We start from the raw sequence: 27,108 nt of genomic DNA on the forward strand, positions 1-27,108 counted from the left end.
TGGAAGGATGCCCTGGTGGTCCCCCTCTTTAAGAAGGGGGACCGCACAGACTGTAACAACTACAGGGGCATCTCACTCCTCAGTGTGCCGGGAAAGGTCCTGGCAAGGATTATTCAACATCGCCTTGCTAGGCACGTTGAGGAGAGGCTTGCGGAGCCCCAATGCGGTTTCAGGAAAGGGCGGTCCTGTACAGATGCCATATGTTCTGTCCGTCTGCTACAGCAGAGGTGTAGGGAATTCCAACAAGACCTACATCTCTGCTTTATTGACCTGGTCAAGGCCTATGCTACCATCAGTAGGCCTGGGCTCTGGGTTGTTCTTCGTGCTTTCGGAGTCCCTGACCCTCTGCTCACGATCATTAAGGACCTTCATGATGGTGAGCGGGCCCGGGTAAAACTACGTGGCCAGGAGTCAGAGCCTTTCCCTGTACACCTTGGGGTTCGACAGGGATGTCCTCTGGCTCCCACATTATTTAACATCTATTTTGATCGCGTAGTTCGTGAAGCCTTCAATAGCTGTACCGGGGGAATTTCCATCTGGTACAGATATAATGGGAGGCTGATCGACGCCCGGGTGCGATCAAGGGATGGCTCCCTATTGGTCAACCACGTTATGTATGCCGATGATTTGGTAATAGCTGCTCATTTAAAAGAGGAGTTGGAGACGCTGCTGCTGAGACTGGAGCGTGCCACTAAGAGGTGGGGCCTTACCATCAGCCCCACCAAAACTAAGCACCTGCCTGGGTATTTTGTACCATCGGACACTCCACCCCCACAACTCCCAATCGGTGATGGGGCAGTAGTGGAGAGAGTGGAGAGTTTCCCATACTTGGGCAGTGTGCTTATGACCGGCTCCAGTTTAACAGCAGAGGTCTCACTCCGAATAAGTCGAGCGGCAATATCTTTTCATCGGTTGCATAATGCTGCGTGGAAGCTACCTGGTCTGTCGCTCCGTACGAAGCTTCAGGTTTTCACAGCCACAGTCATTCCCTCCGTTCTCTACGCTTGCGAAACGTGGACCCCCCTAATGGAGCATCTTCGCCGGTTGGAAACATTTAGGCTGGCCTGCCTACGATCCATCCTGGGTTTAACCAGGCTGGATTGTGTGAGGAGCTCACAAATCCTTGAAAGATCTGGGCAAAGTCCCATCGGTGAGCTCCTCCGGCAGGCCAGGCTGCGTTGGCTGGGTCATGTAGCCCGCATGCCCAGCCATCGCATGCCTAAACAGCTTTTGTTCGGCCGGATCGAGGGGGCTAAACGGGCGCGGCACGGGCTAGAGAAGAGATGGAGTGATGTGGTACAGGAGGACGTGGATCTGAGTGGACTTGCTGATGACTGGTACCAGCGGTGTCAAGATCGACCTCTGTGGAGGAGGCTCGTGAAGGACGCTACTGGGCAGTTGGAGGCAGTCGCCCTCCAACAACAACGGAGGGAGGAGGAGCGACGCTCACAACAACGAGCGGAGTGCCGGGTTGCTAAAGCACAGCAAGTTGGCACAGTCGGGGGCACAGGTGGTGCATCAGCCAGTCATCTCAGTCAGTCGAGCCGTGGCACCTGGGTCTGCCCCGTGACCTCCTGCCAGCGGGCGTTCGACACTTCACGTGGCCTCAAGGTGCACATGGCCTGGCACAAGCGTCGTGGTGACGTCACCGCCACTTAGTGGCGAATGGCGGTTGTTGTTGTTGTGTGTGACTGTGTGTGTGTGTGACTGTGTGCGTGTGTGACTGTCTGTGTGACTGTGTGTGTGACTGTGTGACTGTGTGTGTGACTGTGTGTGTGTGTGTGACTGTGTGAGTGTGTGCGTGTGTGTGTGACTGTGTGCGTGTGTGACTGTGTGTGACTGTGTGCGTGTGTGACTGTGTGTGACTGTGACTGTGTGTTACTGTGTGTAACTGTGTGTGACTGTGTGTGACTGTGTGTGTGTGACTGTGTGAGTGTGTGACTGTGTGACTGTGTGCGTGTGTGTGTGACTGTGTGCGTGTGTGACTGTGTGTGTGTGACTGTGTGAGTGTGTGTGAGTGTGTGTGACTGTGTGTGACTGTGTGTGTGTGACTGTGTGAGTGTGTGAGTGTGTGCCTGTGTGCGTGTGTGTGTGACTGTGTGCGTGTGACTGTGTGTGAGACTGTGTGAGTCTCTGTGAGTGTGTGACTGTGTGTGTGACTGTGTGTGTGTGTGACTGTGTGTGAGCCTGTGAGTCTCTGTGAGTGTGTGACTGTGTGTGAGACTGTGTGCGTGTGTGACTGTGCGTGTGTGAGACTGTGTGTGAGAGTGTGCGCGTGTGTGAATGTGCGTGTGTGAATGTGCGTGTGTGAGACTTTGTGCGTGTGTGACTGTGCTTGTGTGAGACTGTGTGTGAGAGTGTGTGCGTGTGTGAATGTGCGTGTGTGAGACTTTGTGCGTGTGTGAATGTGTGTGAGTGAGACTGTGTGTGAGAGTGTGTGCGTGTGTGAATGTGCGTGTGTGAGACTTTGTGCGTGTGTGACTGTGCGTGTGTGAGACTGTGTGTGTGACTGTGTGTGTGACTGTGTGTGAGATTGTGTGTGACTGTGTGTGTGTGTGAGATTGTGTGTGTGACTGTGTGTGTGACTGTGTGTGTGACTGTGTGTGACTGTGTGAGACTGTGTGCGTGTGACTGTGTGTGTGAGACTGTGTGCGTGTGACTGTGTTTGTGACTGTGTGAGTGTGTGTGACTGTGTGAGTGTGTGAGTGTGTGTGTGTGACTGTGTGACTGTGTGCGTGTGTGACTGTGTGTGACTGTGACTGTGTGTGTGACTGTGTGTGACTGTGTGTGTGACTGTGTTTGTGTGACTGTGTGAGTGTGTGAGTGTGTGCCTGTGTGCGTGTGTGACTGTGTGCGTGTGTGACTGTGTGTGTGACTGTGAGTGTGTGACTGTGTGTGAGACTGTGTGAGTCTCTGTGAGTGTGTGACTGTGTGTGAGACTTTGTGCGTGTATGACTGTGTGAGTGTGAGACTGTGTGTGAGACTTTGTGCGTGTGTGACTGTGCGTGTGTGAGACTGTGCGCGTGTGTGACTGTGCGTGTGTGAGACTGTGTGTGAGAGTGTGTGCGTGTGTGAATGTGTGAGTGTGTGTGACTGTGTGCGTGTGTGACTGTGCGTGTGTGAGACTGTGTGTGAGACTTTGTGCGTGTGTGACTGTGCGTGTGTTAGACTTTGTGCGTGTGTGACTGTGCGTGTGTGAGACTTTGTGTGAGAGTGTGTGCGTGTGTGAATGTGTGAGTGTGTGTGACTGTGTGCGTGTGTGACTGTGCGTGTGTGAGACTGTGTGTGAGACTTTGTGCGTGTGTGACTGTGCGTGTGTGAGACTTTGTGCGTGTGTGACTGTGCGTGTGTGAGACTGTGTGTGAGAGTGTGTGCGTGTTTGAATGTGCGTGTGTGAGACTTTGTGCGTGTGTGACTGTGCATGTGTGAGACTGTGTGTGAGAGTGTGTGCGTGTGTGAATGTGCGTGTGTGAGACTTTGTGCGTGTGTGACTGTGCATGTGTGAGACTGTGTGTGAGAGTGTGCGCGTTTGTGAATGTGCGTGTGTGTGACTTTGTGCGTGTGTGAGACTTTGTGCGTGTGTGACTGTGCGTGTGTGAGACTGTGTGCGTGTGTGACTGTGTGCGTGTGAGACTGTGTGTGACTGTGTGCGTGTGAGACTGTGTGTGTGAGATTGTGTGTGTGACTGTGTGTGTGTGAGATTGTGTGTGTGACTGTGTGTGTGTGTGACTGTGTGTGACTGTGTGTGTGACTGTGTGTGTGTGACTGTGTGTGTGACTGTGTGTGTGACTGTGTGTGTGACTGTGTGTGTGTGTGACTGTGTGTGTGACTGTGTGTGTGTGTGACTGTGTGTGTGACTGTGTGTGTGTGAGACTGTGTGTGTGACTGTGTGTGTGTGAGACTGTGTGTGTGACTGTGTGTGTGACTGTGTGTGTGTGTGACTGTATGTGTGTGAGATTGTGTGTGTGACTGTGTGTGTGTGACTGTGTGTGTGTGAGATTGTGTGTGTGACTGTGTGTGTGTGTGACTGTGTGTGTGTGACTGTGTGTGTGTGTGACTGTGTGTGTGACTGTGTGTGTGTGAGACTGTGTGTGTGTGAGACTGTGTGTGTGACTGTGTGTGTGTGACTGTGTGTGACCGTGTGACTGTGTGTGACTGTGTGTGTGTGACTGTGTGTGTGTGACTGTGTGTGTGTGTGACTGTGTGTGTGTGACTGTATGTGTGTATATACATGTTGAGGGGGGCGGTAGTGTAGCGGTTATTCGCTGCGCTACGAACCCGGACACCCGAGTTCGATTCCCACTCACGGCCACCACCGGTGACGATTATCTGAACCCGTCCCGGGCCTCCCCTAGGTCGACTCAGCCTCGAATGAGTACCTGTGCGCGGTGTTTAAACATCGCCACTGGGGAGACAAAGGCGACCGCGCGTGGTGCTCGCTAACAGCACTTGCGTGTGTGAGACTGTGTGTGAGACTTTGTGCGTGTGTGACTGTGCGTGTGTGAGACTTTGTGCGTGTGTGACTGTGCGTGTGTGAGACTGTGTGTGAGAGTGTGTGCGTGTGTGAATGTGTGAGTGTGTGTGACTGTGTGCGTGTGTGACTGTGCGTGTGTGAGACTGTGTGTGAGAGTGTGTGCGTGTGTGAATGTGCGTGTGTGAGACTTTGTGCGTGTGTGACTGTGCATGTGTGAGACTTTGTGTGAGAGTGTGTGCGTGTGTGACTGTGCGTGAGTGAGACTTTGTGTGAGACTGTGTGCGTGTGTGACTGTGCGTGTGTGAGACTTTGTGCGTGTGTGACTGTGCATGTGTGAGACTGTGTGAGAGTGTGTGCGTGTGTGAATGTGCGTGTGTGAGACTTTGTGCGTGTGTGACTGTGCATGTGTGAGACTGTGTGTGAGAGTGTGTGCGTGTGTGAATGTGCGTGTGTGAGACTTTTTGTGAGAGTGTGCGCGTTTGTGAATGTGCGTGTGTGTGACTTTGTGCGTGTGTGAGACTTTGTGCGTGTGTGACTGTGTGTGTGAGATTGTGTGTGTGACTGTGTGTGTGTGAGATTGTGTGTGTGACTGTGTGTGTGTGTGACTGTGTGTGACTGTGTGTGTGACTGTGTGTGTGTGTGACTGTGTGTGTGACTGTGTGTGTGTGAGACTGTGTGTGTGACTGTGTGTGTGTGAGACTGTGTGTGTGACTGTGTGTGTGAGAGACTGTGTGTGTGACTGTGTGTGTGTGAGACTGTGTGTGTGACTGTGTGTGACTGTGTGTGACCGTGTGACTGTGTGTGTGTGACTGTGTGTGTGTGACTGTGTGTGTGTGTGACTGTATGTGTGTGAGATTGTGTGTGTGACTGTGTGTGTGTGAGATTGTGTGTGTGACTGTGTGTGTGTGTGACTGTGTGTGTGTGTGACTGTGTGTGTGTGACTGTGTGTGTGTGTGACTGTGTGTGTGACTGTGTGTGTGTGAGACTGTGTGTGTGTCTGTGTGTGAGTGTGTGTGAGACTGTGTGCGTGTGAGACTGTGTGTGTGACTGTGTGTGTGTGACTGTGTGACTGTGTGTGACCGTGTGACTGTGTGTGACTGTGTGTGTGTGACTGTGTGTGTGTGACTGTGTGTGTGAGATTGTGTGTGTGACTGTGTGTGTGAGATTGTGTGTGTGACTGTGTGTGTGTGACTGTGTGTGACTGTGTGTGTGACTGTGTGTCTGTGTGCGAGTGTGTGTGAGACTGTGTGCGTGTGAGACTGTGTGTGTGACTGTGTGTGTGACTGTGTGACCGTGTGACAGTGTGTGTGACTGTGTGTGTGTGACTGTGTGTGTGTGACTGTATGTGTGTGAGATTGTGTGTGTGACTGTGTGTGTGTGTGACTGTGTGTGTGTGTGACTGTGTGTGTGACTGTGTGGCAAAACAACCTCCTACCTCCTCGCGGTGCCGGACGGGCAACACTGTCGTGGGCAGTGCTGTGGGGGGAGGTGCCAATGCCCATTGGCCTCTCCCCTCATGGCGTCTGTGACCACCACAGTGGCTAAACGGGGGCTCTGGACGGGTGTGAGGGGCTGGTAACCCCTCCACCTTCAATTAACCACCACTAAACCACGAATTAAACATAAACCTGTAACAAATAAGCTTGTGCCGGAGGCCCCGGGGGGTCAGGCTTTTATGACGTCTCCTGGCCAAACCCCATTTGGCGAAGCCAGGAGATTGAATTTTCACCCTCGGGGCTCCTCCAGAAACAACAAAAAACCACTGCGAATGGCCACGTGGAATGTTCGAACGCTCACTGCGGAGGAGAGGCTGCCACTCCTCTGTCGGGAGCTGGACCGGTACCGCCTGGATCTCTGTGGCATTCAGGAGGTCCGGTGGACCGGTTCTGGCTCCTGCCACCATGAGGGGTGGACAGTCCTCTACTCGGGGCAGGAGACTGCCAAACAACAGGGTGTGGCTCTTCTTCTGAACAAAAGAATGAAGGGGGCGTGGGAGCGTGGCGGTGAGGTGTGGGAAGCTGTAAGCCCCAGGATACTTTGGGCTCGCCTTCCCATCAACCAGAGGCGAGGAGTGGTGATCGTGGTTACTTATGCCCCCACCGAAGACGAACATCCGTGGAGGGATGCAGGCAAAGCCGATGAGTCAGACTCTTTCTATGACCTCCTGTCACAGGTGCTGGCTAAAGTGGCCACTCGGGACAGAGTCATCTTGTTGGGTGACTTCAATGCCCGAGTTGGTCATGATGCTGATACCTGGTCTGGAGTGATTGGAAGGCATGGGCCAGATCAGCTCAATAATAACGGTAGGAGGCTGCTAGATTTTTGTGCAGCCCATGGGCTTGTAATTACCAACACGCTCTTCCGGCATCGGCGCATCCACACAACATCATGGATACATGCCGGGTCCAAGCAAGAACATCTGCTGGACTACATAGTGACGGACCAGCGGATGCGAACCCATGTCCTTGACACCAGGACCTACCGTGGAGCTGATCTGTCCTCTGACCATCGATTAGTCATCTGTAAGATGCGCCTGCCTTTCTTCCACTCCGGTGGTGGGTGTACATCCAGGATCCCATTCCAACCAAAAGTGGCCTGGTCTCAGTTAGCTGATGAAAGTTGCAAGCGAGAATTTCATCATCGCTTGCAGCTGGGGTTGGCATCGTCCCCCACTCCACCTGATGTCGAGGGGAAATGGGCGAGGTTTAAGACTGTGACTCATGCAGCTGCAATGGCTGCTTTGGGTACGCGGTCCAGACCTCCCCAGAAACCCTGGCTGACAGAGGAGGTGTTCAGGTTAATTGAGAAAAAGCGTCAGGCCCACTCTCATCGCCTACAGCATCCCACGTCAGAGAATGAGGAGGTTTACCGCAGCCTTCGCTCGGAAGTTCGGAGAGCCGTAAGGCGCTGTAAGGATGGGTGGTGGTCGCGGGTTGCTGAGGAGATGGAGTCTGCCTCAGTGGCCCGTGATCACAAATCACTATTTAACTCCATCAAAAAAGTAACCTGCAGCGCCACACCTATTACCATCATTAGAGGAAAAAACGGTGATCCAATCTCCGACCCCCAGGAACAGGTTTGCAGATTTGCTGAGCATTTCTGTGAGGTCCTGGGGGAGGGAAATTCTCTCAGCCAGGAAAACATCATGGCACAAAGTGGTGATAACCCTGCTGAGGCTGCGGTGCCTCAAATATTGGAAGAGGTCACCCCCTGTGAGTGGCTGGCTGAGGTGCCAGCTGTTGAGGAAGTACTGAGGGCAATCCGGAGTCTGAGACCAGGGAAGGCATCGGGCAGAGATGATCTCCCAAGCGAAATGCTGAGGGAGGGTGGCGTTTGTGCACAGACTGCCCTATATGACATCATAACAACAGTCTGGACCACTGGACGGGTTCCGCAGGACTGGAAGGATGCCCTGGTGGTCCCCCTCTTTAAAAAGGGGGACCGTACCGACTGTAACAACTACAGGGGCATCTCACTCCTCAGTGTGCCGGGTAAGGTCCTGGCAAGGATTATTCAACATCGCCTTGCTAAGCACGCTGAGGAGAGGCTTGCGGAGCCCCAATGCGGTTTCAGGAAAGGGCGGTCCTGCACAGATGCCATATTTTCTGTCCGTCTGCTACAGCAGAGGTGTAGGGAATTCCAAAAAGACCTACATCTCTGCTTTATTGACCTGGTCAAGGCCTATGATACCATCAGTAGGACTGGGTTCTGGGTTGTTCTTCGTGCTTTCGGAGTCCCTGACCCTCTGCTCACGATCATTAAGGACCTTCATGATGGTGAGCGGGCCCGGGTAAAACTACGTGGCCGGGAGTCGGAGCCTTTCCCTGTACACCTTGGGGTGCGACAGGGATGTCCTCTGGCTCCCACATTATTTAACATCTATTTTGACCGCGTAGTTCGTGAAGCCTTCAATAGCTGTACCGGGGGAATTTCCATTTGGTACAGATATAATGGGAGGCTGATCGACGCCCGGGTGCGATCAAGGGATGGCTCCCTATTGGTCAACCATGTTATGTATGCCGATGATTTGGTAATAGCTGCTCATTCAGAAGAGGAGTTGGAGACGCTGCTGCTGAGACTGGAGCGTGCCACTAAGAGGTGGGGCCTTACCATCAGCCCCACCAAAACTAAGCACCTGCCTGGGTATTTTGTACCATCGGACACTCCACCCCCACAACTCCCAATTGGTGATGGGGCAGTTGTGGAGAGAGTGGAGAGTTTCCCATACCTGGGCAGTGTGCTTATGACCGGCTCCAGTCTATCGGCAGAGGTCTCACTCCGAATCAGTCGAGCGGCAATATCTTTTCATCGGTTGCGTAACGCTGTGTGGAAGCTACCTGGTCTGTCGCTCCGCACGAAGCTTCAGGTCTTCTCGGCCACGGTCATTCCTTCCCTTCTCTACGCTTGCGAGACGTGGACCCCCCTGGTGGAGCATCTTCGCCGGTTGGAAACATTTAGGCTGGCCTGCCTACGATCCATCCTGGGTTTAACCAGGCTGGATTGTGTGAGGAGCTCACAAATCCTTGAAAGATCTGGGCAAAGTCCCATCAGTGAGCTCCTCCGGCAGGCAAGGCTGCGTTGGCTGGGTCATGTAGCCCGCATGCCCAGCCACCGCATGCCTAAACAGCTTTTGTTCGGCCGGATCGAGGGGGCTAGACGGGCGCGGCACGGGCTGGAGAAGAGATGGAGTGATGTGGTACAGGAGGACGTGGAGCTGAGTGGACTTGCCGATGACTGGTACCAGCGGTGTCAAGATCGGCCTCAGTGGAGGAGGCTCGTGAAGGACGCTACTGGGCAGTTGGAGGCAGTCGCCCTCCAACAACAACGGAGGGCGGAGGAGCGACGCTCACAACAACGAGCGGAGCGCCGGGTGGCTAAAGCACAGCAAGTCGGCACAGTAGGGGGCACAGGTGGTGCATCAGCCAGTCATCTCGGTCATCTCGGTCAGTCGACCCGTGGCACCTGGGTCTGCCCCGTGACCTCCTGCCAGCGGGCTTTCGACACTTCACGTGGCCTCAAGGTGCACTTGGCCTGGCACAAGCATCGTGGTGACGTCACCGCCACTTAGTGGCGAATGGCGGTTGTTGTTGTTGTTGTGTGACTGTGTGTGTGACTGTGTGACCGTGTGACAGTGTGTGTGTGTGTGTGACTGTGTGTGTGTGACTGTGTGTGTGTGTGACTGTATGTGTGTGAGATTGTGTGTGTGACTGTGTGTGTGTGTGACTGTGTGTGTGTATATATGTTGAGGGGGGCGGTAGAGTAGTGGTTATTCGCTGCGCTACGAACCCGGAGACCCGAGTTCGATTCCCACTCACGGCCAACACCGGTGACGATTATCTGAACCCGTCCCGGGCCTCCCCTAGGTCGACTCAGCCTCGAATGAGTACCTGTGCGCGGTGTTTAAACATCGCCACTGGGGAGACAAAGGCGACCGCGCGTGGTGCTCGCTAACAGCACTTACATAACGGACTGTGTAAGGCTACATGGGGGGTCTTTGTCTTTGTGTCTGCGTGTGTTGGCACCGTGGGTGGTTGGCGCAACTTTGCTCCGAAACCGGCGATCAGAGTTCGATTCCCCGCCCGCTCACGACCAACATCAGTGATGAATATTTGACCCAGTCGTGGGCGTCCCCTAGGTCGACTCAGCCTTAAGTGAGTGCCTGAGGCAAAAGCGGCCGGGGCGTGGTTCTGGCAACTCCACTTCTTCGCGTGGCGCGCCTGAATTCGCAGGTGCTACTCGCGCACTTGCCCCGACAGCCTTGCGTGGGCTATACGGGGGATCTTTGTCTCTGTCTTGTGCGTTCCCATGCCCCCCGCCCCCCCCCCGACTCGCCCCCTAAAACCCCCTCCCGCCGCCGACCCAAACCACTGCGGCTCTGCTCGCAGCGCCACGCGGACTCTCAACCTCGAGCAGCGCCGAGTGAGAGTGAGTGGGAGACTGAGCGAGTGGCGTGTGTGTGTGTGTGTGTCACAGTAGGTACACGTGTGTGTGTGTCACAGTAGGTACATGTGTGTGTGTGTGTGTCACAGTAGGTACACGTGTGTGTGTGTGTGTGTCACAGTAGGTACACGTGTGTGTGTCACAGTAGGTACACGTGTGCGTGTGTCACAGGAGGTACACGTGTGTGTGTCACAGTAGGTACACGTGTGTGTGTCACAGTAGGTACACGTGTGTGTGTCACAATAGGTACATATGTGTGTGTGTCACAGCAGGTACACGTGTGTGTGTCACAGCAGGTACACGTGTGTGTGTGTGTGTGTCACAGCAGGTACACGTGTGTGTGTGTGTGTCACAGTAGGTACACGTGTGTATGTGTCACAGTAGGTACACGTGTGTGTGTGTGTGTCACAGTAGGTACACGTGTGTGTGTGTCATAGAAGGTACACGTGTGTGTGTGTGTCACAGTAGGTACACGTGTGTGTGTGTGTGACAGCAGGTACACGTGTGTGTGTGTGTCACGGTAGGTACACGTGTGTGTGTGTCACAGTAGGTACACGTGTGTGTGTGTCACAGCAGGTACGTATGTGTGTGTGTCACAGCAGGTACACGTGTGTGTGTGTGTCACAGCAGGTACACGTGTGTGTGTGATTGACAGCTGGTACACGTGTGTGTGTGTGTGTGATTGACAGCTGGTACATGTGTGTGTGTGTGTGTGTCACAGTAGGTACACGTGTGTGTGTGTGTCACAGTAGGTACACGTGTGTGTGTGTGTGTCACAGTAGATACACGTGTGTGTGTGTGTCACAGCAGGTACACGTGTGTGTGTGTCACAGCAGGTACACGTGTGTGTGTGTGTCACAGTAAGTACACGTGTGTGTGTGTGTCACAGTAGGTACACGTGTGTGTGTGTGTCACAGCAGGTACACGTGTGTGTGTGTCACAGTAGGTACACGTGTGTGTGTGTGTCACAGCAGGTACACGTGTGTGTGTCACAGCAGGTACACGTGTGTGTGTGTGTGTGTCACAGTAGGTACACGTGTGTGTGTGTGTGTCACAGCAGGTACACGTGTGTGTGTGTGTGACAGTATGTACACGTGTGTGTGTCACAGCAGGTACACGTGTGTGTGTGTGTGTCACAGTAGGTACACGTGTGTGTGTGTCACAGCTGGTACACGTGTGTGTGTCACAGTAGGTACACGTGTGTGTGTGTCACAGCAGGTACACGTGTGTGTGTGTCACAGCTGGTACACGTGTGTGTGTGTGTCACAGCTGGTACACGTGTGTGTGTGTGTGTGTCACAGTAGGTACACGTGTGTGTGTGTCACAGTAGGTACACGTGTGTGTGTGTCACAGCAGGTACACGTGTGTGTGTGTGTCACAGCAGGTACACGTGTGTGTGTGTCACAGCATGTACACGTGTGTGTGTGTGTCACAGCATGTACACGTGTGTGTGTGTCACAGCAGGTACACGTGTGTGTGTGTCACAGCATGTACACGTGTGTGCGTGTGTGTCACAGCATGTACACGTGTGTGTGTGTGTCACATCATGTACACGTGTGTGTGTGTGTCACAGCAGCTACACATGTGTGTGTGTGTCACAGCAGGTACACGTGTGTGTGTGATTGACAGCTGGTACACGTGTGTATAACAGCAGGTAGCCGTGTGTGTTTCAGCGTGTGTGAGTGTAATCACGTGTGTGTGACTATGAGTGTGGATGTTTCACTGCGATTGTGTAGCAACTACGCGCGTCCTCTCTGTGTCAGGCAAACGCGGGCAGGTGTGCGTGTGTGAAACAAACGAGACGGAACAATGCAAACGAAAAATACTACAAAAGAGACAGACAATACAATAGAGACATAACAATACCATCGAGACAGAACAATACAATCGGAACAGAACAATATAATCGAGACCGAACAATACAAACGAGATACATTTCGATGTAAAGCTTTCGTGACTGTAGGGATTCATATTCTTGGTTCTTTCGGTAAAGTGACGTAGAAGGGAAATAATACAATAATAAATAGTTAAACATCATACAATTCTCACGACGTTTCGGCCACAACGCAAGCAGCCGTCCTCAGGTGAAGAACAGGGCTGTCGGAAAGACAGCGTCCTTAGCAGTGTTCATTAGGACGCTGTCTTTCCGACAGACGCTGTTCTTCACCTGACGACGGCTTCTTGCGTTGTGGCCGAAACGTCGTGAGAATTAAATTATGTTTAATATTTATATTATTTTATTGTTTCACTTCTACGTGACTTCACCGAAAGAAACAAGAATACAAACAAGATGGTCAATACAATCGAGATGAGAAAATACAAAGTTAACAGAATAATACAAAGTAGACAGAATAATACAAATGAGGCAGAACAAAACGAGGCAGGGCTACCAGAGTGAATGGGATGTATGTATGTTGAACTTTGTTTGCACCATACGTAGCCAAACATGCTAATAAAAGGTGCGGGGGACGGTCAACAAACCTAAAGCAGTTCTAAAGAAATTCGTTTTCAATCGAGATTTAGCAGCTCCAATGGCTTCCTAAAATTGGGTGGAAGAGCGTTTCAGACAGCTGCAAAAGCACATCTGAGAGCGCTGCGAAGATGAGCGGATCTTCCTGGTTCTTTCGGTAAAGTCACGTAGAAGGGAAGTAATAAAATAATAAAAATAAAACTTAATTAAATAATTCTCACGACGTTTCGGCCACAACGCAAGCAGCCGTCCTCAGGTGAAGAGGTAAAGTCACGTAGAAGGGAAGTAATAAAAATAAAACACAATAAAATAATTCTCACGACGTTTCGGCCACAACGCAAGCAGCCGTCCTCAGGTGCAGAATGAAACATTCGTTCTTCACCCGAAGACGGTTGCTTGCGTTATTTTATTTTTACTATGTTTTATTTTTATTATTTTATTATTTCCCTTCTACGTGACTTCACCGAAAGAACCAGGAAGATGAATCCCTGCAGTCACGTTGTGTGTAATGAGTGTAGCCTCGTTCTCCCGCAGTTGAAGGGCGCTTCAAGTTCGTGCGCGAGGGGGTAGAGACGGCTGCTGTTTCCCAGAAACTCTTTCCAGTGAGGACCTTCCTGGAAACGTTTGAGGTCACAGGAGATAACCGCGTGGTGTTGGTGATGGTGGTGGCGAGTATCTGAACACGGTCCTGGGTTTTTCCTAGGTCGACCCAGCCTCAAATGAGTACCTGGAGTGGTGTGTAAACATCGCAACTTTTTTTAGAGACAAAGGCGGCCAGGGGTGGTGCCGGCCACTCCACCACCTCGTGTACCGTGCCGACCTTCTTCGTAGGTGCTACTCTCTAACAGCACTTGCCCCAACAGTCTGTTTGAGGCTATACGGGGAATCTTTGTCTTTCGTAGCGATGATGGTGGTGGTGGATGCAATTGTAATTGTCTGTGCAGACGGCGATCAAGAAACGCGGGACTGGCGCCGCGAGACTCGATTTCTCGAGCACACATTGTTTTCTTGGGATTATATTATTCTGGGATGCTATTGTTATCCCGAGAGTATCTTGGGGCGCCACGGTGGCTAAGAGATGTTAACTACTTCGCCTGGTATACAGGAAGTCGTGGCTTCGATTCCGACCCCAACGCCTGCTGTATATTGGGAGTTTGCGTGTTCTCTCTCTCTCTAACCGTGGTCATGTGGATTTTTCTCGGACATTTTGAAAATGCGTTTATGTCATTTGGCTGCTATAAATATGCATGTGATAAGCCACTTCGTGGGCTATCATTTGTGGCCAGGTCGCTTCTGAAAAAGAGATATACAGCTCAGTAGGTCTTACCTGGTAAAATAAAAATAGTTTACCGATTAGTTTGTTGTCTTGGGACTAAATTGTTTTTATTGCCTTGAGATTTACTCGTTTTAAGGATTACATTTTTTCTAGATTATTTTGTTATCTTGAGATGTCATTGTCTAGTGATCATATTGTTGTCTTGGGATTTTCTCATTTCTTGAGATGCTATTGTCTTAGACATCTATTGTTGTCTTGAAACGTTTAGCGCATGGCAAGTTTGTGTAAACTACACGTCCAGGTTGAAGTTTGTGAGCCACTCTCGAAAAGCTTCAGGAGTAGCGTGACTAATGTCATCCGTCTTCTTGGTTCTTTCGGTAAAGTCACGTAGAAGGGAAATAATAAAATAATAAAAATAAAACATAATAAAATAATTCTCACGACGTTTCGGCCACAACGCAAGCAGCCGTCCTCAGGTGAAGAACAGGAAGAACAGGTCTGTCGGAAAGACAGCGTCCTTAGCAGTGTTCATTATGACGCTGTCTTTCCGACAGCCCTGTTCTTCACCTGAGGACGGCTGCTTGCGTTGTGGCCAAAACGTCGTGAGAATTAAATAATGTTTTATTATTTATTATTTTATTATTTTCCTTCTACGTGACTTTACCGAAAGAACCAAGAAGGTGAATCACTGCAGTCACGAAAGCTTTAAATCGAAATTTAATGTCATCCGGTCCGCCGGAAAGCGGGCCTAGTAGACCGATCCAGCAGTTCACGGTTTGGTACTTTGTCAGGTTCCCGTGGCCACAGGGCCCTGCACCGTGGGCCCCCATCTGTGACGTCCCAATCGCGCAAGAGGCCTGCGCAGCGGCGAGAGCGTTCACCGCCCCGGAGTGGTTGACGATTGCATCCACCACGGGTTTCTTGGCCGATCCAGAGCCATTGGCAACCTCGGCAGGACTCCACCGCAGCATTTGCAAGCGCTCCCCAGTTGACCCCCACTTAGTCCAATTGTCTCGCCCCGCCGACCCCAGATTGGGTTCATGGAGGGGTCGAGCCGGTCACCTTGGTGGTAACGAGAGGTCCGTCCTTCCTCAGATTGTTTCGCAGTTAGTTGAATTTCGTGCATCCTGTTGTTGTCTTGCTGAAATTCTATTGTTGACCTTAGATTCAATTGTCTTGGGATTATATTGCTGTCTTGAGTTTCTATTGTCATCTTGATATTCTATTGTCTTGATATGCTATTGTTTTTTTAGATTATATTGTCATCTCGGGATTCTATTGTTGATATAATGCTCTTTTATTATCTCGAGACACAATTCTTTTCTTCAGAATCTAATGTTTTCTACACGTGTATCCATGAGAGGTAAAAGAGTGAAGTATTTGCTTTCCTGACCCCTAACCCCGTTCCTTTAACCCCCCCCCCACTCCTTCTCAAGCAGCTGCCATGGCGGGCGTTGCCACTCTGGGCTATGTGAGCGACGCTTCAAGCGACGGGGGCTCGGGATTGGACGAGGCCGACAACGAGGTGCGCAACCTCACGTCACGAACCTTCAAGCGCATCACCACGCCCATCTCCTCCTGCGGCGACGAGACCACGCCCACACCCTGTGACGTCACATCCTACGACGCTGACGAGGCTGCCACGCCCACCCCGTGCGATGGGAAGGCCCTGACCACGCCAGGCCAGGAACCCGACAAATGGCCGACGTACGTGGAGCTGGGCATCTGGAGGAAGACCCAGCATGCAGCGGCGCGTGCCAGCACCGCCCTGCTGATGTCGCACAACGGCCAGCAACAATCCGCACGCCGCACCACCACCACTACCAGCACGACCCAGCAGCAGTCTGCCAAACTGCACACCGCCACCACCACCACCACGACCAAGTCTGTGCACACGGCGATCAAGATAGCGCACCACAGCACCACACACACTGCCGGTTCGTACCAGAGCACCGCACACACCGCTGACCCACAGAACGGCTTCACGCACAGCACCGGCTCACAGCAGAACACCGCTCACACTGCCGGCTCACACCAGGGCCCGCTGCACGCCGCACCCAGGAACAACACGGGGGGTCCCACCGTGGCCGCTAATACAAAACACAGCCCGCACACCATCAGCACCACACTTGGCAAGAGAGGGGGGTCCGGCCAGCGCTCCCACCACCGGCACCCGAAACGCAGCCATGCACACGTCCCACTCAGCACTCGCAGCCACCAGCAGCAGCTCCACCACATCGCCACTCGCCAAACCGCACTCCCCAGCCACACAAGCCGGCAACCCGCACTACACTGCGCCCGCTGTCACGAACAGAACTTTCAAGCATCAGACGTCGGGCAGCACGACCAGCGTAGACACCAGCACACGTGCCAGCTCCCGTTCCATCACACACACCTTTTCAAACGGCAGTACGCTTAATGCTGCCACCACACCCAACTTTAAAAACGCCACGTACAGGCAGCAACCGTCGGGCAGTTCCACTGGAGCACACACCATCGTCTCAAACGCCAGTACACTCGCCGGCACAGACACCGGCACGCCAAAAGCTGCCACAGCCATCTTTACCAACGGCATATCCAAGCAGCAGACATCAGGCAGCGTGGTCGGTGTGCACACCAGCTCGCCCACTGTCTCAACCGGCGACACGCATTCCGGGTCACACCCCACAGGCAGTCCATCTCACGGGGCTCAGCTTGGCGTCGAGGGTGGCAGTGGCGGCAACAGCAGTGGCCGAGGCGGAAGCCGTGGTGGAGGTCGTGGTGGAGGGCGCGGTGGAGGCCGCGGTGGCGGTGGTGGAGGCCCCGTGCGATACATGGTGGCTGGGTTCCGCTTGCTGTGCCGAGCCGAGAGCCCGCCCGATGACTCCAAAGACCCCGAGGGGGCACTCGGGGTTGCAGGGGGCGGCGGCGTTTCGACTGAGCAGAGCCCAGGGCTGGACAAAATCAAGGGGTCGGCCAGTGCAAATCGGGCGTCAGTGGTGGAGGAAGCCAGCGGCATAGGGGAGGACGTGACGACGCGGGAGAGGGTGGGAGAGTCATGGGGGCGTCGGTGGAGCGAGGGGGGGGCAGCGGACAAGAGGCTCAAAGCAGCACGGCCGCTGAGTTGCGGCACAGAGCAGCCCGCCATCTCACGCTCGATCGGTGCGCGCCGATCGTCGGACAGTGGCCCCTGCGTGCCGGCACCAGCGAGCACAGCAGTGGAGGAGCCGCCAGGCCTGAGCGGCGTGGTTCGTAGCGGCGGCGGCGCCGCCGGCGGGAGTCCACACTCGGGCGCCGGTTCTTGCTGCGGCCCCGACAAGAGGGCGCTCGACGCCGGGGCGGTGAGACCGCTGCCCAAGACGCAAAGGAGCGAGACGAAGGGCGGGGCGTCCGTGTCGGGGGGCGGCAGGGGCAGGGAGAAGGAGGGCGAAGCCAAAGTGGAGGCCGAGGTGGAGGAGGTAGCGCGAGCGAGCAGCCACCTGAGCAATGTCATCGGGAGGCACATGCGCCTGGAGCGGAGCCTGAGCGAGGGTGCCGACTCGCGGAGCACGGGGCCGGTGGAGACCATGGGCCCACTGGATCCAGGGAGCTCCACCCACCCCCTGCTGACCGGCACGCTCGCCCCAGCCGCTGGGAAAATCACTCCATCCGACATGGACCACTGGAAGATTTACTTGGACACCGACGACGACGAAGAAGAGGTTTTCGAGGCGTGTGAAGACAGGAGTGTGGGCCCTGGCGGAGCTGCCCCAGCCGGGCACTGTGACTCCCAGGAGCCGGCGTTTGAGGAGGAGGTGGCCACCATGAACAACGACGCGGAGCTGGAGGTTCGGCTCGCCGAGGCGATGGCGCTTGGAGCGGCCGCTGTCGGCAGTTGGGACATGATGCCCACGCCGGGGGGCGCTCGCGTGGATGTGGAAGGGGACGAGAGTGGTGCCGCGTGGATGACCTCGGAAGCGGGAGTCCGCCCCGGTGTGGAACAAATTGGGGGCTCGTTCGGGTCAAAGAGAAGGAAAAGACGCAGTGCGAGCAGCACGAGGCCCTCGGCACCATTGTCGGCGGCCGGGGATATGAGGGTTGGCAACAGGGCCCAGGGCTGGGCCCAGGACATAGCGCGCCTCCTGACGCCGAATCTCGGGGACAAGGAGAAGGCCAATGAGGACAGGGGCTGCGAGAGGGGCAGGGAGAGGGGCAGGGAGAGGGGCAGGGGCAGAGAGAGAGAAGAGAATGTGCATGCACGGAGGGCTGTGTCCCTAGACTGCCTGCCCAACACGAGAGCACGGGAGCGTGAACACGAGAGGGAGAAGCAGAAAGAACGAGAGAAGCAGAGGAGGAAAGCGCAAGAGCACGTCAAAAAGGAGAGGGAGATGGAAAGACATCAGGAGCAGCAGAGGGAGCGGGAACGGGAGCGAGCGAAGGAATGGGAGAGGGAACGGCAGCAGGATCGCGAGCACCGCCGCGCAGCGCTCGGCAAGCTCAACGAAGCCGTGCGGGCGCTCGAGACGAAGCTGGCGCTGAAGACGCGTGGACCGGGCCCTGCGAGCACCGCCGCCTCCTCCACCGCACCCACGTCTCCCGGCTGTGGCTCCGAACCATCTCGGCGAGAACCCAGCGCCAAAGTGCCACCGTCTGGGCCTACGTCTGGGCCAAACTACTCCTCCCCCTCGCCCAACGCCTCCGTGCCCCATCCCGTAGCGGCTGCTGAGAAAACGGCGCCTGCCAAGGCCCCGGCGGGCGATGCCATAACTGGTCACGTGGGTGGGCGGGCGCGCCTAGCCCGGTCGCTGTCCGCGGGAACGCCGTCGCCAGGGGAGCCAGTGGCCTGGCCACGGGACCAAGCACATTCGCGGCCACCCAGTTTTCGTTCCGTGCTGCCGCCTTCGGCAAAGGCCAAGACCGCCTCCGGGACGTCCGGGGTGACCGGGGTGACGGGGGTGACCGGGGTGACCGGGGTGACGGGCGAGGCGGCCGCAAGCGCAGGAAATGAGGAGAAGAGCGGAGGGCGGGATGTCACACGGGGGCCCGAGGGGGCTAGAGGAGAGGATGCCAGCGACGGCTACTTCACCATGTCGCCTCGCCGACCCAAGCAGCAGGAGGCTCAGCAGGAGCTTCCGATGAAGCTAGATGCGCCGCAGCAGCAGCAGCAAAAGCAGCAGCAGCAGGCCAAGGTTCAGCCGCCATCCTCGCTGCTGTCTAAAGCACAGCACAAGCCGGGCCCACAGAAGATGACGCAGTCACAAAAACCACCAGATCAGAAGCAAGAGCAGACAGCACAGGCACCAGATAAATCCCTGCTGTGGCAGAGGAGAACCCAGGCTCAAGCACAAGCGACCACGCGGCCACCGGCGGTGGCGCAACCACCCAAGCCACCGACTCAGCTGCAGACACAGCCAAACAGAGCGCAACAGCCACCAGACAGACAGCAGAGCCAGACGAATGCCACCAAGCAGACACAACCAGACAGGGACCCACAGCTTAGCCGCCAGCAACCGGTGCAGCAGCAACAGCTGCACATTGGACAGCCACAAGAACCGACACAAGCACCACAACCACAAAATTTGCAACTGCAGAGACAGCCACAGTCTGAGCCTCCGTTTCCACAACCGATGCATCTGATGCAACAGGAACTACCGCAGCCAATTGCACAACAGCCGATGCAACAACAACCTACGCAACAACAGCTGATGCAACAGCTGATGCAACAACAGCCGATGCAACAACAGCAGCTGATGCAGCAACAACAGCTGATGCAGCAACAGCAGCTGATGCAACAACAGCCTACGCAACAACAGCCGATGCAACAACAGCTGATGCAACAACAGCTGATGCAGCAACAGCTGATGCAACAACAGCAGGCGATGCAACAGCAGCCTACGCAACAGCAGCAGATGCAACAGCAGCTGATGCAACAGCAGGCGATGCAACAGCAGCCTACGCAACAGCAGCAGATGCAACAGCAGCTGATGCAACAGCAGCAGGCGCTGGCTCACATGGCACCGCAGTACCCGTACATGATGATGCCGCAGGATGTGTCCTCACAGGCCATGATGATGTCACAGCTGATGGCGCCACTGATGGCTCCATACACAACGGCCCAACCGGAGACAACGGCGGTGGCACCGCCAACGCCGGAGCCGGTGCCACCGCCGTCCGCGGCGCTTGCACCGCACGCGCCCGGCACCCCGCCGCGACCTCCCATGTCTCCGGAGCCGATGATGATGATGTCGCCGGAGGCCGCGTCCCAGGCGGCGATGGCGGCGCGGCAGATGATGATGTCCACCATGATGATGATGATGATGGCCAATCCGGCCATGATGCAGTTCCAGCAGGGAGCGATGCCCTCATTCATGCCGGGCCACCTAATGACGTACCCGGCCGGTGGCCCCCCCGCCATGTTGTACCCAATGAGCGGCGCGCCGCAGTTCCCGGCGGGCGCAATGATGCCCTACCCGGCGGCGTACGGGGTGCCCCAGTTCCCCCCCGCGTTTGCACCAAACCCCACGGCGCCAGCGTACCCGCAGCCGGGCCAGTACAAGGCAACGCCCGTGACGGACACCACCCCGCCGAGCCCGACCGCCAAGCACCCGTGGGAGGCTCCCTACTTTGTCCCGTCGGGGACCCAGCCCAGCTCCCCAACGGGGGCCTTCTCTTACCAGAATGGCAGTCACTGATGGCTAACGACGGCAACGCCTTGTCTGTAGGTGTGACTACCTCCCCCACCCCTCCCCTCCCACCACTTGGAGGGGCATGTGGAGGCTTTGTGCACCGGCCGGTGGCTCTTCGCCACAAGAGGATGCGGCCGCTGAGCTTCGGCTGTACCTGCCGTGGCCTCAGTGCGGCCCCTAGCAAGGCCATAGGGGGGAGGGCCGGCTCCCAAAAGCCACCGCTCGCTTCACACCCATGCAGATTCTACTAGAGCTTTCCTCGTGTCGCCACTGTGCGCCGATACCGTTGCTTTTCTGTGGGTAATGATACAATCCGTTGCACCGCACGCAAGTCCCAGTGCCGTCGCCATTATCACCATTGAGTCCCACAGCCGTGCATCCCCATTGTGGCTGTAATTGCGTAGACAGTGTGTGGGGGCGTGGTGGTGGGGGGTGGGGTTAGAAAACAAACGAGGGCAACTTTTCTTCTGGTCTGGGCCTCCTTGGTACGGAGCCAATCGATTGACGTACTAATTTCTCAATGAGTTAAATTTACGACACGTATCGATAATGCACTTGCGTGCAAATGTTAAACCGTAATTAAAATCAAATGACTTTCAAAATAAATCTGTCATCTTGGCCAATGTGAATTACAACTAAGGTTAAAGAGTTTTCAATCTAGATGATTTAAAAGTGCATATCTCCAGTGGCTTCCTAATATCGGAACAGCGTTCCAGACGGCCGCAGAAGCGCATCCAAAAGTGCGTTATGCAGTGACCATCTTTGTTCGATGGCTCGCCAAAAGCCGCTGCAAGGATGACCGGAGTTCGCGTGATGGGTTATGTTCCTTGACGAGACCAGCATGGTATTGTGGTTCATTTGTGGCAAAGTACTTTGTGTGTAATGAGTGCGACCTTATAATGTGTTCGTTCAGCAACCAGAAGCCAATGCAGCTCAGCGAGCACCGGACAGACATGGTCAGGTCTTGCAGTACCCGTCGCGACAGGCGCCAAATCATTTTGTACGCGCTGCAGCTTGGTAACGTTTTTGCCAGACGTCCAGTAGAGTAGTGAGTTGCAATAATCGAGCCTCGTCGATACCATGCTACACGCCACCGTGTTGGTTATGTCACGACTCAATAGAGGTCGAACATGTCATGAAGTCCTAAAATGTAAATCGCAGGACCTGACGACATTTTGCACGTGGCGATCAAACGACATGTTCTGGTCGAGAATGGTGCCGAGGCTCTTTAGATGAGTAGAAAACTGAATCCTGGAGTCTGCGACTGCCACACCCGGTCCTCCCACACTGTTTTTGAAAGTAGATGATGTCAAACTCCCCGCAGAGGTCCACACTCACTTTTTTCTAACAGGGAGTTGGGGCCTGCGCCTAACAGACTCAGGGCCTTGGCCTTGTGACTCCGCACCTCGAATCAGTTTAGACAGAGTGCCTCTATATGTATGAGCAAATGTAGTTCGACACAGTGTCTGGGTCATGATCATCATCATCTGTCTCTTCCATCGGTTCATTCGTGGTAATGGTACCCAATAATTCCTTTCACCGGTCTCTCTCTTGAGCCAATGATGCTGCTTCGTTCAGCCTCAATGTTTTCTCTTCTATATATTTTACTGCTGGATCTATCCCGAACCTGGATTCATGCTGTCCCCCCCCAATCTCCTCTTCCACTTATTACAATAGTGACGATGTTTAGTTTTACATAGAATCGTTCATGCAAATCGCATCTCTCACAATTTCCGAGGAACCACAGTAAAGCTGTAAGGCAGCAGCAGCAGCAGCTTAGCAGTTAGGAGGCGGCGCTACCAACCATCGCCAGAGCTCTGCGGGCCTCAATATGTTGTACGGATGGATGCAATGGCGGAGCCAGGATTTTCAGGTAGGGGGGGCAACCCCTCCAGCCATGAAACATGATAGAGTTGTTAGTAAGGACTTGCTCATGGCTTTTTACTCGACGCGTGTGCGGCGATGGTTCAGCCATCGATCGAGGGTCTAATTCGAACCGCGTTGTGTGATCGGCATCGCGCTCGCTGAAGGTGAATGCCTTCAGGGAAGTCGTGTACTGTATCCGCTACTGCGCAGAATTCTGTGAGCCACTTATAACCGCTTTGCCGTTACCTATTGCCAATTATGTACTCAGACTATTGTCCTATCATCTGATAGCTTCCCTGGCACATAATAATATGCTACACAGTGGCAGTGGGGGTTGTCGATTTATCACTAATAAACCCCAATGATCCAATCTATCGGATCATTGGGGGGGGGGGGGCACGTGCCACCCCACCACCCCCTAGCTCCGCCAGTGTATGTATGTTTAACTTCTTTCGCACCGTACGTAGCCAACCGTGCTAACTGGAAGTGTTCTCCCGTGTCCGAACCCCTGCGATATTCTCTCCGTGACTTTGTCTCTGGAGGTTCAACTCTTAACTGGTTTCTAACCTGGGGCCCGTAAGAACTTGAATAATTATCCAGTGAGCTTTTGGCACCGACACTTTGCGATGCTTGCTCAGGGCTGCGTGGGCGGCTCCTGGATCATTTGAGAAGTTACAGCATCTGCTGCTATTGCTGCTGCTGCTGTTGCTACCCCTGCCGCTAGACCCTAAATTAGGCTCGTGTATGTCGTGCTAGTGCAACTTGTCAACACCACAATTATGGCACGACATCAACTTGTACGAGTGGTGGGAGTCCGCTGTCCAACCGGGATAAAGGCCAACGGGGCGGGCGGGTGAGTGGGTAAGCAGGTGAGTGGGCGGGCGGGCGGGCAAGTGATTTGGCAGGTGAATGGTGGGGCAGGTGAGCGAGCGGGTGAGAAGGTGAGCTGCTTCGGGGGCCGGTGAGTAGGCGGAGCGTGCGCTCGCTAAGAGTTGCGCGGCGAAGGAGAAGAGGATGGTGATGCGATGTGTGTGGGGTAGGGGAAGAAAGCACGTGGCAGCAAATCCACTGCTCGCGTATATGTGAACACACACACACACGTTGCACACACACACACGTTGCACACACACACGTTGCACACACACGCACGTTACACACACACACACACGTTACGCACAGATATACGCGCGCGACACGCGTGCTTGTTACGTGTTAAGTGATGCTGTCCCGGGTGATTAAACGAGAATTGTATTAAAATGATGGCTTCACGTCTCCCTGTCTCTGTGCGCATATCGTATGTAACTTCGACTTGTAACGCGCCCCAGTCTCCGCTCATCGATCTCGTAGAGAGAGGGAACGACTTAGGGAGGCGCCAGGGTGGAGGAAGCCAACAATTTTCGCCAAGCTCTGCCATCCTCTACATATGATTAATGAACATTGGCGTGTGTGAGCAAACCAGCGCACATTGAGAAAACCCACGAGTGCGAGCTGGGTAACGCTCTTATCCCACACGGACGGAATGTGTGAGGTCCGCGTTTGCTGTACTGCCTTGTTGGTAAGCCATGGTTTCGGCACGGGGAAACACGGACGAGCATCAGCATCAGCAGCATCAGCAGCAGCAGCAGCATCAGCAGCATCAGCAGCATCAGCAGCAGCAGCATCAGCAGCAGCATCAGCAGCAGCCGCATCAGCAGCAGCAGCAGCAACAGCCACAGCAGCATCAGCAGCATCAGCAGCAGCAGCAGGATCAGCAGCATCAGCAGCAGCATCAGCAGCAGCAGCATCAGCAGCATCAGCAGCAGCAGCATCAACAGCATCAGCAGCATCAGCAGCATCAGCATCAGCAGCATCATCAGCATCATCAGCAGCAGCATCAGCAGCAGCATTATCAGCATCAGCAGCAGCAGCATCAGCAGCATCAGCAGCAGCAGCAGCATCAGCAGCATCAGCAGCAGCAGCATCATCAGCAGCAGCATCAGCAGCAGCCGCCGGTATCCTGGCCACGCGGCCCAGGCGGCCGAGGCGGGGCTGCTGGCCCTTGGATGTGATTGAAGTGCCGTGGAAACTTGGCGAGACAGCCCATGGCAGCTGCATGTTCACGTGACTTGCTGACAACCACCACAGCCACCACCATCGCAACCACCTTCACAACAGCCACAATCACAACCACCACAGCCATCACCATCGCAACCACCTTCACAACAAGCACCACCACAGTCACAAGCACCACTATCACAACCACCTCCACAACACCCACAATCACAACCACCACTATCACCACCACCATCACAACCACCTTCACGACAACCACCACCATCACAAGCACCTCCACAACAACCACAATCACCTCCACAACAACCACCACCATCACAACCACCATCGCAACCACCTTCACAACAGCCACAATCACAACCACCACAGCCATCACCATCGCAACCACCTTCTCAACACCCACAACCACCACTATCACCACCACCATCATAACCACCTCCACGACAACCACCACCATCACAACCACCTCCACAACACCCACAATCACCTCCACAACAACCACCACCATCGCAACCACCTTCACCATATATCAACCACCACCATCACAACCACCTCCACAACACCCACAATCACAATCACCTCCACAACAACCACCACCATCACAACCACCATCACAAGCACCTCCACAACACGCACAATCACAACCACCACTATCACCACCACCACCAACACCATAACCACAACTAACACCATAACCACAACCATCACAGCCACCACCAAAGACAAAAATCAAAGATCCCCCCCCGTTTAGCCTTTACAGACTCATATTCTTAGGTTTTTTCGGTAAAGTGTACGTAGGTAAAACATCAAAATTAATAAAAATTAAATAAAGATCACGACGTTTCGGAGGCAACACAAGTCTCCGTCATCAGGTGGAACCTTTACAGACTGTTGGGGCAAGTGCTGTTAGCGAGCACATTATACAGGTCGGTACGGCACCGCGCCCGGCCGCCTTTGTCTCCCTAGTGGCGATGTTTACACATCTCACCAGGTACTCGTTTAGACTGAGTTGAGCTCAAAGCTGATTCAGATAATCGTCGCTGGTGTTGGTGACCGTGATCGGGAATCGAACGGTGTCTACCGGCAGTGCGCTAACCACTGCACTACCGCTCCCCAACACAATGCAGTACCCACCCCCCCTCGTCCCACACTACCAAAATAGCAACACTCACACACCAAGGCAAAAATCCCCCGATAGCCTTAACATACTGTGGGGGCAAGTGCTGTTAGCGAGGAGCACCTATGAAGGCCGGCACGGCACACGAGGGGGTCGGTGGCCAACATCACGCCCGGCCGCCTTTGTCTCCCCGGTGACGATGTGTTTACACACCGCACCAGGTACTCGTTTGAAGCTGAGTCGACCTAGGGGAGGCCCAGAACTGGTTCAGATAATCGCTACTAGTGTTGGCCGTGAGCGGGAATCGAACTCGGGTGGCTGGGTTCGTAGCGCAGCGCGCTAACCACTACACCACCGCTCCCCACAAACTCACACAAAGACAATACCACACACACACTAACGTTAGAAGCACACTAACAAAATACCATACACACAACACCATACACAATACCACACACACAATACCACACACCAACGTGAGAAGCACACTAACACAATACCATACACACAACACCATGCACAATACCACACACACACAATACCACACACACACACCAACATAAGAACCACATTAACACAATACCATACACACAACACCATACACAATACCACACACACACAATACCACACTCACACATTAACATAATAGCACACACACACATACACACTGCAACACACAAAAACAATATCACACAGTGCCAAACGCACCCAAAGACAAATATCCCCCGTATAGCCTCGAACAGACTGATGGGACAAGTGCTGTTAGCGAGCACCTTTAAAGGCCGGAACAATATACGAGGGGGTGGATGGCCAACACCACGCCCGACCGCCTTTGTCTCCCCAGTGGCGATTTTTACACACCACACCAGGTACTCATTTGAAGCTGAGTCGACCTAGGGGAGGCCCAGGACCGGTTCAAATAATCGTCACTGGTGTTGGCCGTGAGCGAGAATCGAACTCACACACACACACACAACACGCACACACAACATGCACACACACACAACATGCACACACACACAATAGCACACACACACAATAGCACACATACACAATAGCACACACACAATAGCACACATACCATGCACACACACACTAGCACACATACACAATAGCACACACACAATAGCACACACACAATAGCACACACACAATAGCACACATACCATGCACACACACACACTAGCACACACACAGTGACACACGCACCCACACACACGCGTCTCGCCCGACTGCACGGAGTTCAGAATGGCCTCACAACCTCATGGG

At 54.2% G+C, this 27,108-nt stretch overlaps 1 protein-coding gene across 1 annotated transcript; it reads left to right on the forward strand.

Moving 5' to 3' along the window:
* Positions 1–10,356: 10,356 nt before the first annotated feature.
* LOC133341517 (uncharacterized) lies at positions 10,357–24,718 on the forward strand. Its single transcript, XM_061550216.1, has 3 exons — positions 10,357–10,399; positions 15,600–20,807; positions 24,338–24,718. The coding sequence occupies exons 2-3, from the start codon at positions 16,347–16,349 to the stop codon at positions 24,716–24,718; spliced, it is 4,842 nt and encodes a 1,613-aa protein (XP_061406200.1). The 5' UTR covers positions 10,357–10,399; positions 15,600–16,346.
* Positions 24,719–27,108: the final 2,390 nt, after the last annotated feature.

The sequence above is a fragment of the Lethenteron reissneri genome, chromosome 2 (assembly GCF_015708825.2).
Source record: "Lethenteron reissneri isolate LAM-NWPU_2019-01 chromosome 2, ASM1570882v1, whole genome shotgun sequence".
NCBI classification, from domain to species: Eukaryota; Metazoa; Chordata; class Hyperoartia; order Petromyzontiformes; family Petromyzontidae; genus Lethenteron; species Lethenteron reissneri.